At 40.7% G+C, this 14,060-nt stretch overlaps 1 protein-coding gene across 1 annotated transcript in view; it reads right to left on the bottom strand.

Moving 5' to 3' along the window:
- The window catches only part of DRD3 (dopamine receptor D3), a 191,246-nt gene that overhangs the window by 26,441 nt on the left and 150,745 nt on the right, over nt 1-14,060 (bottom strand). Inside the window, exon 6 of the mRNA XM_033942917.1 lies at nt 5,784-5,980. Coding sequence (XP_033798808.1) covers nt 5,784-5,980 — 197 coding nt within the window. The remainder of the gene's footprint in view (nt 1-5,783; nt 5,981-14,060) is intronic.

Below are 14,060 nucleotides of genomic sequence, written 5' to 3'. Positions count from 1 at the left end.
TTTGACTTATAGTTCAGTCAACTACATGGGGCCGCTGAAAAGTTCCCTGCCCAACCAAGAAGTGAATGATGTGGAGCCATGAAACTTACAAGGTATTCTACACTTTTCTTGACACTTAGGGCTCCTTTTACTAAGGTGTGCTAGCGTTTTTAGCACACGCAGCAGATTAGCACGCGCTAATCCCGTGCTATGTGGCTAGAAGTAACGCCAGCTCAATGCTGGCATTAGTGTCTAGTGCGCGCGGCATTGTAGCGCGCGCTATTCTGCATATTAATGCCCTAACACAGCTTAGTAAAAGGAGCTCTATGTTTCAATGATATGAAATGAAGTGTCAACGAAAGTGTGGAATAATTTGTAAGTATCATGGCTCCACATCATTCTCTTCTTGGTTGGGCTGAGAACCTTTCAGTGGCCCCTCGTATAATAATCCCATGTGGATTATTGCAATTCAGTTTATATTTGAGCTAGGAATTCCATATTTAAAACACTTCAAATGCTGCAAAATATATCATTGTGTTAAATTTACAGGTCTTCTAAGTTATTTCTAAAACTCCATTGGCTTCCAGCTAAGGCACATGCTATATTTAAAATTTGTTCTTTAACTTAATTCTTCTTGGGTTAGCTCTAGCCTATATGCCTAATCTTATTGATTTACCATTCAGGAATTGTAGAACTTATCTGTTTTTACATTATCTGACTTCAAAGAAAGTAAAGTACAAAGTGATGTTGTCAGATCAGTTCTTGCATCAATCTAGTTTTTGGTGGAACTCTTTACCAGTTATCTTCTTATAAGCAATTTAGAAAAATAAAACAGCCACAGGTTTTCTAGGTGCAGACTCCCTTGCTCAAATGCAATAAAGCATGCTAGACTTGTGTTAGCTTTGCCTAGGCTTTGTGCACAGAGTTAGCTTTGCATTGGCATACAATTTTGTGAACACAGTGTAAAAAGGAGTTTTGCACCTGAGCTGTGTGCAAAGCATTTGATAGACAGCAGTGCACAGAGCATTTAATTTCCATGGTAACGAAGATAATAGTTATTTGGTGCAGATGAAGAGAAATTTGCAGAAGACCCAAAGGTTGAATGCAAGGTTCTCTGACACTAGTGTTTTAATGCAAGCCTAGAGGAGGAGTAAAGGGTTAGCGCATTCTTCTGTGGTCACTGTCAGAGAAGATTTTATGCTTGTTTCTTCTCTTTACTTAGCATACAGGACCCACAACTTTTCCCAACATCCTTGAAGAGGAGATGAAGGGGGAGATGTGTTAGAACACAAAAACCCCCAGGACTGTGGAGATTGTGAACTGACATGAGCTATCACTCTGTCAGGCCCATGCATGCATGCATCTAGTGTGCTCCCCACATTAAAGCAGTTTTTATGTGCACAGCCCATTTTCATGTGATTTGGTTATTGCATTGGGGAGCAATTCTCTTCTTTCATGCAAGCATTAGGAGTCGTAATGCATGGCTTTTCATCTGTCTGTCAGGGAGTATGCACATTTTAATTTATTTATTAATTTGAAAATATTTATACTCGACTCCACCTACCACTCTGGGCTTACAATAATTATATACATAATAATACCAAAAATTGTGAACACAATATCTCATTCTCATACTGGAGGGAGAAGTTTCAAAAGAGTCACTCTCCTGTATGCATAGTTATAGGTTTACCCCATATAGAGGGCAATTTTCAAATCTATGGGAGAGCTTTCAGGAAAGTACCCATGGACCTACAAGCTAATTTTCAAAGGGAAACTCCTCAAGGAGAGTGTGGCATAGTGGTTAGAGCTACAACATCCTGAGGTTGTGGGTTCAAACCCCATGCTGCTCCCTGTGACCCTGGCCAAGTTACTTAATCCTCTACTGTCCCAGGTGCTTGTGAGCCCATCAAGACAGATAAGGAAAATGCTTGAAGTACCTGTATGTAAACCACTTTGAGTGTGGATTTAGAGCTACAAAAAGGTGGTATAGAAGACCCAATCCATTTCCCTTAAAAATGCAGGGCAGTGATGACTGCAGGTACAAAAATACTCATGGACTTTGCAGCATATGCACAGTAAAGTAAGTACAGGGATTATGTTTGACTGAGCAGTTTCCTCTTGCTCATTTTATACTTTCAGCTCAAATCAAAACTAGGCTGGAATCTGCCAGAAGTTTTTATTTATACTTAACTGTTGATTTTCCACCAATTTTATAATGTCTCCTCTCCCCTCTAGTGTTGATAACCTGAACATAAAAGTGATAACCCTGGGAAGTAGAAAAGCAGTGGGCAAAACTGAAAGAAACCATTTTAAGGATAACAAATCTTTTTGTTAAGAAAGTAAACAAAAGAAAGAAAGAGAAAAAAGGCTCCTTTGGTTCTCAAAATTAGCAGCTGATAAGGCAAGGGAAAAGAGGAAAGCCTTCTTAAATTACAAGGCATCACAGAAAGAGAAAGACAGGCAACAATACCTGTAAAAACAAAAAGTGGCTGGTAAAGTAGTCAGGCAAGCAAAGATGCAAATGGAAGAAGAAATAGTCAGTAAGGTAAAATTTGAGGATAAGATAGATATACTTTAAATATATAAGTGATAAAAGGAAGTGCGAAAGTGGCATTGTGAGGCTCAAAGATGAAGGGGAACAATATATAGAAACTGATAAGGATAAAGTGTAATTGTTCTACAAATATTCTGTTCTGTGTTCACAGATGAAGGACCTGCAGTAGGACTGCAGAAGACAAATGATAATAAGAAAAGATGTAGACCTTGACCAATTTTCAGAAGACTGGGTTTGCAAGGAGCTAGCTAAACTAAAGGTAGACAAAGCAACGGGGCTGAATGGCATACATCTGAGGGTAGTGAAGGAACTCAGGAATGTTCTGGCAGCTCCACTGGCTGCCTTTTTCAAAGCCCCTTTAGAGTTGAGAGTGGTCCTTGTGGACTAGAGAAGGACAGATATGGTCCCTCTCCACAAAAGTGGAAGTAAGGAGGAGGTTGGGAACTACTAGCTAGTTAGCCTTATCCTTAGTGTTTAATTAAATTAATGGAAACACTTCTAAAAGAGAAGATAGAGAGTTTTCTGGAATCAAATAGATTGTGGGACTTGAGACAGCATAGTTTACTAAAGGAAGGTCTTGTAAGACTAATCTGATTAACTTCTTTGACTGGGTGACCAAAGAGTTGGATTTAGGGGAGTGCTAGATGTGGTATACAAGATTTCAATTAAAATTTGACACGGTTTCGCATGGGCAACTGATAAACTGAGTGCTCTCAATTTGGACTGAAAGTGACTAACTAGGTTATAAAACTGGTTAAGTGGAAAAGGACAAAAGATAGTGCTAAATGGAGTTCACTCAGAGGGAAAGGATGTTACCGATGGAATGCCATATGGATCAGTCTCTAGCCTGCCTCTTTTTAACATTTTTGTGAATGATATTGCCAAAAGGTTGTCAGGTAAGATTTGCCTCTTTGTGGATGATATAGAACTCTGTAATAGGGTAGACAACCCTGATAGTGTAAATAGAATGAGGAGGGATCTAGTTAAGCTAGAAGAATGGTCTAGAAATTGACCATTGAGATTTAATAGTAAAAAATGCAGGGTTATGCACTTGGGCTACAGAAATTGAGGAAGCAGTACCGGTTATGAGATACTGTGCATGAAAGAAGAACAAGAATTAGGGGTGATTGTTATTGATGATCATAAGGTAGCCAAACAGGTAGAAAGGGTGATGTCCAAAGCCAGAAGAATGCTTGGGTTCATAGGGAGAGGAATGGTCAGCAGGAAAAAGGAGGTGATAGGTCCTCTGTAAAAATCTCTGGTGAGACCACATTTAGACTATTGTGTGCAGTTCTGGAGACTACATGTTCAGAAATATATAACCAGGATATAGTCAGTGGTCTTCTTCATAAAGTATAAAGAGACAGCCCTATAGACTTCAATATGTATACTTTGGAAGAAAGATGAGAGAGCAGGGATATGATTAAGACATTTAAATATCTCTGCAACATAAATGTACAGGAAGTGGGTCTATTGCAACTGAAAGGAAGTTCTGGAATAAGAGGGCATAAGATGAAGTTGAAGGGGGATAGACTCAAAAGTAATCTTAAGGAAATACTTATTTATGGAAAGGGTGGTAGATGTGTGGAACAAACTCCCGGTAGAAGTGGTAGAGATGAGGACTCTAAATTCAAGAAAGCGTGGGACAGGCATGTGGAATCTTTAAGCAGATGATATCGATGGGCAGACTGGATAGGCCATAAAGCCTGTATCTGCTGTCAATTTCTATTTTTCTATGTAAGTGCACTATGTGCTATTCTGTAATGGAGCACATAAGTACCTTAACATTGAACTGCAAGGGGGGGCATACATGTGGGCAGAGCATGGGAGATACATGGATGTGTCTTCAATATATGTACATAATTTATTGAAATACTACATACCAGTGTTTCTCACTAGAGTACTCCCTTGCCAGTCAGGTTTTCAGGATATCCACAATGAAGATGCATAAACTTGATTTGCATATACTGCCTCCATTATATGTAAATTTCTTTCATATATATTCATTGTGGATATCCTGAAAACCTGACTGGCAAGGGGATACACCAGGACTGAGTTGAGAAACACTGCTATACACTAGGAGCATTTTTGATAGATGTATAAAGTCTGATGTTGGACGTTTTGAGCAGGAAGTTCATAAACTTAGGAGAAAAAAAATATCAATTTTCAAAGCTGCCAGATGTCTATCTTTATTTTTGAAAATGACCTAGGTATAAGTTTTGGTCCTTAGGACGTCCATCTTTTTTGGCAATTTTCAAAAATAAAAACATCCCCTTGAAAATTGCATAAAAGCAAGTTTTGTAGATGTACCCAACTACCTTGCCAGATTGCAGCAGAGGAATCCCCATCAGCTGAGCCAGTTTTGGAGATTCCTGTTGGCTCAGTTGATGGAGAGTCCCCCTGCCAGGATCAGCTGAGCCACGGAGCCCTACATCCCTCCCCTGACAACCCCCCAACACCCCCCAACATTTCTGCTCCCCCAATATCACCCGACACCACCTGACATCATAGAATCCCCCCACCTCACCCAACACCCCAATGCCTTCCGCTGCAAAATTTGGAGGAGGAAAGTCCACTCCCTCCTTTTTACAGGGCCACGTGCTAAGAATGATGGGCCTTCCCTCTACCAATGCATGTGCATGTGGGGGTGTTCCATGATATTGGGTGGGGTCAGGTGATGTGTGGGGGTAGGTGATCCATGATGTTGTGGTCAGCTGATGGCAAGCCCTCAATATACTGTTTTTATCCCCTCATCTCTGGATGGTGGAAGGGGGGTCAGTGACCACTGGGGGAGTAAGGGGGATCATGCCTTAATCCCTCCAGTGGTCATCTGGTCAGTTTGGGCAGCTTTGGGGCACTTAGACACAACTAGAGCAGGTCTAACTAACAACATCTAAGTTCTCTCTAGGAAAGCTTTGATTATCGCTGCAGTACATCCAGGTTTAAGCCCGCCTGATTCCCGCCCATAACACACTCCTTTGAGCTCTGGACCCACAGCAGCTTAGAAGTGCTGCTGCCATCCAGAAAGTTGGTTTTGAGTATCAGCATGGATGGCCCTGCTATTAGGATAGCCAAGTGCCAATTTAGGCAGGTTTTTGGACACTTTAAAGTTTTGATTATACTCCTCCATGCATGTAACTTGCCGCACTAAGGTGTGCCCATTTACACCCACCACTGATGTGGCATAAGCTCTCCTCAGCCATCTATTCTGCCCTTTTCCTCATTTTGTTCCCTCTTTAAAATTTCTTACATGAATTGAGCGATTGTGATCTTGTCTCATACTCTCGCCACTCTCTCTGGTGCCAATGATGCGTTTCGTTCTCCTCCGCAGCACAATATATATACGGACATAAACCAGCAGTGTGACCATAAAAGGCAGGTAAAAGGACATCATGGAGGAGTAGATGACAAAGTTCGGGTTGGATATAGAGCAGATATTGGGATCTCCTGGGGAAAGAGAAGAGGAAAAAAAGAACCCAGATAACTTAGGGGACCTTTTTGTTAAAAGCCCTCAAGTAAATAAAACATTAAAACACTTGTACAAAAAAGAGAAGAGCAACTTCTGGAAAGCTGTGTTTACTAATGGCCCTAGTATGGGGAAGAAAGAATTGCAAGGGCAGCAAAATGCCATTTTGTTTGAGGGTTTCACAGCTCTGCCCCCAACCCCACTAACTCCCTTTCCCTTACCTACTATCCCATAGTCCTCCCCGCATGATGTTCAGCATCTCTCTTCTTCCCTGCCTTTGAACCATCCTTGGTGCCCAGCATTTCTCTCCTTCCCTATCTCTAACAACTCTCGCACGACATCCAGCATCTCTGTCCTTCCCTGCCTTTCAGCCACCCCCCTCCCAACATCAAGCATTTTTCTCCCTCCCTCCCTTTCAAAGCCTCCCTCCAAGTGCCCAACATTTCTCCTCCCACGGAATCAAGGGTTTTTCTCTGCCCCTCCCCCTCCCTTTCCCCATGTTGTTCATCATTTATCTCCTTCCTTCCAGCATTCTTTACTCCTCCAATCTCCAGCATTCATTTATTTACGGAGGGTTGATATTCTGTCAATTGAAAAAGAGAATTATTGCAGCTAGGCAGTGAACAATATAAATATAAATGCTAAAGAAAGCAAAATGCGGGATAAAAAAAAAAAGAAACTGTATATATAAGTAGGAAATATGATTAATATAACTAATAGAGGTGGCCAGAGGAATGGCAAGGGAAATTGGTACTGTAGGTTTGCTAGAAGAGAAAAGTCTTAGACCCTCTTTTATTAGCGCGCGCTAACATGTGCATGTTATTCTATAGACGTGCTAGTGTTTAGCGTGCACTAATTTGATTAGCATATGCTAATCGGTTAGCGCACTTTAGTAAAAGAGGGGGTTAATTTTTTTGAATTGGGGGCATGATTTTTTTTAACTTTATTAATTTTCAAATATTAACAGTGCAATACAATGAATTTAAACATAAACACTTCACAAAACGCATATTAAATACATAAATAATTCAAAAAACATTCATTTTCTCCCCCCTCCTCCCCTTAACTAATAAAAGTAGAAGTGCATATTTAATTTCAATAATTTAGATAAATTAAGTATTGCAAACAGAAGTGCTCTTCTTTATATTAATTGTCCACCACAATTAAAAGTTATAAAAATGTCAAAAAACCCTGAACAAGATCGATGATGAACACTTCACTCCAGTAAGGGCATGAGAAATAATCGAGGCCCACAGTATCCCAGACTTCAAGAATAAATGGGATACCTATGTGGGATCACTGCGAGGGTCATACCAATGAATAGGGTCGCTAGGATATTGACTTAATAGAGCAGGTCAGTAGAGTTAAGGGGGCCAGTAGAATTATAAGGGTGGGTCAATGGTATGGGCAGACTTGATGGGCTGTAGCCCTTATCTGCCGTCATCTTTCTATGTTTCTATGTTTCTATAGTGTTCAAAGCCTTGTACAACATGGTGCCAGGCTACATGACAACCAAGTTTCCTCCATATGTGCCAAACTGGACACTCTGCTCCCAGAGTGAAACACACCTCAAAACACCCCCTGGTTGTGTACGTCAACTCTGCTAACACTAATGCCACTATAATTCAAAATTCAATTTTCTTATATTGAAATATTGAAATCATGACCAAATAACTGCTTTACCAGTATGAATGTAAATAAATGTGGACAAATAATGATAAAGTGCTCAGTGCCACCACCAGGTCATTGCTAATGCAGTTCATAAGGTTTCAGCCAAATAAGAACATAACATAAGAACATAAGAAGCGCCATCTCCGGATCAGACCTTCGGTCCATCTAGTCCAGCGATCAGCACACGCGGAGGACCTGCCAGGTCTACACCTGGCGTAATTTTTACTCATCCATATCCTTCTATGCCTCTCGTAAGGAGATGTGTATCTAGTTTGATTTTGAAGAGATATTTAGACTTTTTACATGACTTGCACAATAAGAAATAGTGAAGAAGACTTGTATTATATCGAAGTGTGTTTTCAATTTCTCCTGGGCATTCTCCCTGAAGACGAACATGAAACCCAGCTTGGGTCGGAGAGCAGTGAAACATTTGATTTAGTTGCAAGCGTGATTATGTTATTTTAATGTGACACTGGACAGCACTTTAGCACACAAGCACTTTACATGGATTAATTCAATGTGGCTCATGACACAGGTTAAATGCTGAATAAGGATGGCAACAAGAACAACAAGATAAGTCCAGTTTCCGACATAGTTTTGATAGGAAGTTTAAACACCTCTTTTAATCAAAGCTCACTGGCTTCCTATAGATCATCGAATTACCTTCAAAATAATGTTGCTGACTTACAAGACTAAAACTTCCGGCCAACCTGATTTTATTAACAGGCTATTAATCCCCCATACCTCCCATCGTACATTGCATTCATCTAATCAAAACTTGCTATCCATCCCCTCCTTAAGATACATTAACACTATGAGGTCCTTTTATCAAGCTGCGATAGGGGTTTAACACGCGTAATACCGCGCGTTAAACCACTTGCCATGCTAGCCCCTAATGCCTGCATTGTGCAGGCATTAGTTTTTTTAGCCAGCTGCGGGGTTTAGTGTGTGATGAAATGTCCGACGCGCTAACCCCGCTAGCGCGGCTTGATAAAAGGACCCCTATGCATCTTTTCTGTTACGTCCCCTACCATCTGGAATTCAGCACCAAATTATATAAGAGAAATTAATTACATCCCTTGACAAATTTAAAAGTAACTTGAAGGCTTTTCTTTTTAAAGACGCATACAACGTATAATAGTCCTTCTAAGGATGGCAATGGAAATCTGTTACTTGCCATTTTACAATCATTTTAGCTTATTTTACATTATTCTAGACTATTTATATTTTGATCCCCTTTCTTTTGTTTTTGTTCCCTCTTCCCCTCTCTTTCTCTTTATATATATTGTATTTCTGCCCATTTCATCCTGTATCAGTAAGTTAATGTTTGTCAGTGCGTCTGATTGTTTGTAGCATTGTTTGCTATTTGTTTTAAATGTATGTTCTTATTATACCTTGTTTTTATATATTATATAAAACCGCTTTGAATTTTTGATAAGGTGGTATTTCAAATTTTTAGATAAACCTGATAAAAACAACTATATAGGTAATCGGAACAACAGTGATTTTTTAAGTAAAAATTAAGCCATTGCATTTTGCACTTTATGGAAAGAAAGGAACAATAAAGTGCAATGATGGTTCCATGACTATCATGGTCTGAACTGCATTAGCAATGACCTGGTGGTGGCACTGAGCACTTTATGACTATTTATCCATATTTATTTATATTTATACTGGTAAAGCAGTTATTTGGTCATGATTTCAATATAAGAAAATTTAATTTTGAATTATAGTGGCATTAGTGTTAGCAGAATTATTGAAATTAGAGTGCCCATTAGTATATTAAGTGGTTCCCATAGAAAGCTGGTATAGTGTGTACTTCAACTGCAAAACCACCAAATGACATTTATACTCCCACTTCATACCAAGGCACTGGAATCAACTACCTCCACAGATCAGATCCCTTGAAGGACTCCTGAACTTTAGTAAAGCAATAAAAACTTATCTCTTCACCTAACTCCCCTGCCTACAAACAGTGGATTAAAAAGGAATGTATATTGGTACTAGATCCTCAGTATGTGTTGAGTTAGGAGAAAACTTGTATTGCAAAATCTTGTACTGTAACAATGCTTCCAAGTTTATGAAAATCTTACTATCCTGCACTATGGATAATCCTTCTTGGTGACTTGCATTCTAAAAGCCAATAATACAAAATATAAACACATTTAAACAGTTACATATACATACTGTAACCCATTAACTGTATATTAGGTATATTGATGTTAGATCCTCAGTTTGTGGGGTTTAAACAAAAAAATAAATTCTTTATTGACTTTCAATTCAAGTACAAAGTGCAATAAATTTTACATACAATTAATATCATGAACAAAACTACATTCGATCAAAGAATAATACAAAATTTATTTCCCCCCCTTCCCTCCTACCCTACCTGGATATGTGTGCAAATCAAATAGGAAATAAAGGATTATACAACTAATCAGAGTTAACAAAATTTGTTAATGGCCCCCATGTTGTTTTAAATAGTTTATTATGACCCAATATTTCTGAATTAATTTTTTCATATCTATAACATAGACATAAAGTTTACCACCAAAAGGAAAAATTTAGCCTGTCTCAGTTTTTCCAATTCTTAGTAATCATTTGCATGGCAATCCCTGTCATAATTATAAGGAGTCTGCTTTTATACCTGTCTAATGGATTTTTAGCATTCAACAACGTCCCACAAATGATCACATCATAGGACAACGGAATCGATGTTTCCAATATCCTATTAATTTGTCCCCATATTGATTTCCAAAAATTGAGTATCAAGGGACAATAACACAACAAATGTTCCAGTGTCCCTACTTCAAGATGACAATGCCAGCATCTATTAGACTTTGAGCTGTCCAACTTTTGCAAACGAACTGGGGTCCAAAAAATTCTAAATAACAAAAAAAACCAGGTTTGTCTCAGATGCTGATGCTGTACATCTCATCCTCCAAATCCAAATCCAAATCCATGGCCATTGAGTAGTAGAAATCTGCTGCTTTAACTCAATGCTCCAAATGTCTTTTAGGCTTGTTTTAGATTTTTTTATTCAAATAATCAGATATTAATTTATACCACTTGGCGGCCTGATGCCCTAGAAAATCTGGACACTATTAGCTTTAGCGCAATACCAGTGTGTTAGTTGTTAGTTCTAACACCAACCCTTCTTAAATGATAGCAAAGTTAAACAAGGTTGGAATATTCCAACCTTGTTTAACTTTGCTAGAAAATCTGGAAACATAGGCCCGGCAGGCTATACTGATTTTTCAAGTTGTGCCAATCAAAGAACCCTTTCTGAATGGCCTGTTTCAATTGCAATCATTTATAAGCTTGAGACTTTGATATGCCGAATGATTGTTGCAGTTGTAATACATTTAGCATTTTCCCATTTGAGATCACATCATCCAAAGTACGTATGCCTGCTTGCAGCCAATGTTTCCAGAGGATTTGTATCTTGGAGTTTAATCACAGAGATTAACATGTGGATTGTTGTATTGGAGTAGGTATTAAATTATTAATAAATTTTAAAGTATTCCAGGTGGAAAAAAGAATACTATTGTCCTTATATATTCTAGGCAACTTGATACTGAAAGTATGGCTCAGACGTAATGGGGACATGAGGTGACTCTAATATAAGCTAGTCCGGTAGATTCTCCATGAGTTTAGGAAGGATCCAATACATACTCTGACGCAATATGAAGGCTTGATGATACCTATAAAAATTTGGAAAATATACCCCACCTGCCGATTATGATTTTTGCAATGATACTAAACCAATTCTAGCAGTTTTACCCAGCCAAATAAGTTTTGCAAGGATCCCATTCAATTTTTTATACAAGGACCCTTGGAAATAAACTGGCAACATACTCATTTGGTAGCAAACTATAGGCAAAATCATCATTTTGTTGGTTTGGACTCTCCCCCACCAAGAAAGATGTAAAGGGTTCCAATGCTCACACATTTCATTGACTTTCAATAATAAGCATTTTTCATTTACTGTCATTGTATCTTCCAATGTTCTTTGAATCATGATACCCAAATATTTTATACCCTCTTCCTTCCAAAGGAATGGGAATGGGTCAAATAATCTTTTTACACAATGCACATTTAATGGAAGAACCTCTGATTTACTCCAATTTATTTTGTACTCAGAAAATTTGCCAAATCGATCAATCAATTCCAGTAAATGCGGGATGGTAGAGTCAGGATTCTTCAAATGAAGCAAAATATCATCTGCATAGGCCGAAACCTTATCATGTCGACCTGCTTATGAAATTCCCTGTATCTCCTTTGCCTGCTGAATGGCTAACAACAAGGGTTCCAAGACAATATCAAAAAGCAAAGGAGATAAGGGACATCCTTGTCTAACTCCCCTCTTCAGACAAAAACACTCTGAAAATGTATTATTAATATATAATCTGGCAGAAGGGGAACTATACAAAGTTTGAATTATTTGAATAAATCCAGATCATATTCGAAACCAATCCATTGCTTGATACATAAAAGTCCATTCTACTCGATCAAAGGCCTTCTCTGCAATGGCGTACCAAGGGGGGGCAGTCCGCCCCGGGTGCATGGCTTGGTGGGGTGCACGGCCGGCCAGGTCCGGGTCCTCCTGCACTTCCTTTCCTCCGGCCACGCCGCTACAATCCTACCTCCCCCTGCTGACAAGAAGTCTTTCCGACATCAATTCTGACGTCGGAGAAGGCGTTCCGGGCCAGCCAGGCAGTAATTGGCTGGCCCGGAACGTCCTCTCCGACGTCAGAATTGATGTCAGAAAGACTTCTTGTCGGCGGGGGGAGGTAAGATTGCAGGCACAGACTAGGGGAAAGGAAGAGAAGAGGCACTTTTTTTTTTTTTTCCGCGGCAGGGAGGGCAGGATGTAGGCAGGCAAGCTGGCTGGCTTTAGCGTGGCAGGGAGGGAGGGAGGGAGATAGGTAGACAGACAGGCTGGCTTTGTGGGTGGCCAAAATCTGGAAGGTAGTGGGGGGACATAAGAAGGAGGCACTGGGGGCACCATGGACATGGGACAGAGGCACTGGGGGCACTATGGACACAGGACAGAGGCACTAAGGACATGAGAAGGAGGCACTGGGGGCACTAAGGACACGGGAAGGAGGCACTGGGGGCACTATAGACACGGGAAGGAGGCACTGGGGGCACCATGGACACGGGACGGAGGCACTGGGGGCACTATTGACACAGGACGGAGGCACTGGGGGCACTAAGGACATGGGAAGAAAGGAGGGAGGGAATAGAAAGGGACAATTGTTGGGCCTGAGTGCAGAAAGAAAGAAATGAAAAACAGGATACACATTCATTTAATAGATGTCCCCTTTTGATGAAAAAAAATAAATGGTCATGTTACCTCTGACTTACTTTCTCTGCAGCAGAGTCAGCAGCCGTGCTGAGGTGCAGGAAGGTCCCGTGCTGACTCGTCTGCCGGCTCTGCTCCGGAAGAAGTAAGTTATGTCGGAAGGGGTGGACCCGGCATATGCAGTCATTGCGATACTTTGCCACAACTCCCTGCGTCTGCTGGGTCCACCCCTCCGCCGTAACTTACTTCTTCTGGAGCAGAGTCAGCAGACGAGTCCATCGCGGGACCTTCCAGCAAGTGGCTGCTGAGTCCGCTCCAGAGCAAGTACGTCAGAGTGGGGTGGAATGGCAGCCGGCAGCTACAATCATCGTAGGACCTTGCTGCATGAAGGGAGAGAAAGGAGCAGGATTGCTGGAATGGAAGAGTGGTGGAGGGAAAGAAAGGGGGCAGGGTGGTATGGAAGGGTGGTGCTGATAGAATTGATGTACAGAGAAAGGGGAGAGATATAAGGGGGAAGGATATTGGAGGGAGAGAAAGGGGGCAGATGCTGATTGAAGAGGGGTGGATGGTGAGAGAAAGGGAAGACATTGGATGGTAGTGGGGAGCCTATGCTGGATGGAAGTGCAGATGGGAGAGATAAGGGAGCAAATGCAGGAAGGAAATGGGAGGATAGAAAGAGGGGAGCAGACGCTGGATGGAAGTGGACAGAGAGAGGAGAAGATACTAGATGGAAAGGTTGGAGAAAGGGTACATGATGGAAGGAGGGGATAAATAAAAGGAGGACACATGATGGGGAGAAAAGGATTGAGTTAGGGAAACACTGGAGGGGTGAGGGAAAGAGGTGGCAAGCTTTAGGTAGACAGTAAAAAAGGACATTGATGAGAGGGTAGTAAGAACGTAATCTAGACAGATGCAGAAAATAAATTGAAAAGGAAAATGAGGGAAAAAAGGGAAAGGGATTGCAGAGGAGAGGTGTGGGAGAGGGAAGGAGGGGAGAGAGATGCCAGACCAATGGGTTGAAAGGAGAGATGGAAGGGGGAGACATACAGTTTCTGGAAAGGGCATAGAAGGTGAGAAGATGC

The sequence above is a fragment of the Geotrypetes seraphini genome, chromosome 4 (assembly GCF_902459505.1).
Source record: "Geotrypetes seraphini chromosome 4, aGeoSer1.1, whole genome shotgun sequence".
NCBI lineage: Eukaryota > Metazoa > Chordata > Amphibia > Gymnophiona > Dermophiidae > Geotrypetes > Geotrypetes seraphini.
This window is presented reverse-complemented; position numbering and strand designations above follow the sequence as displayed.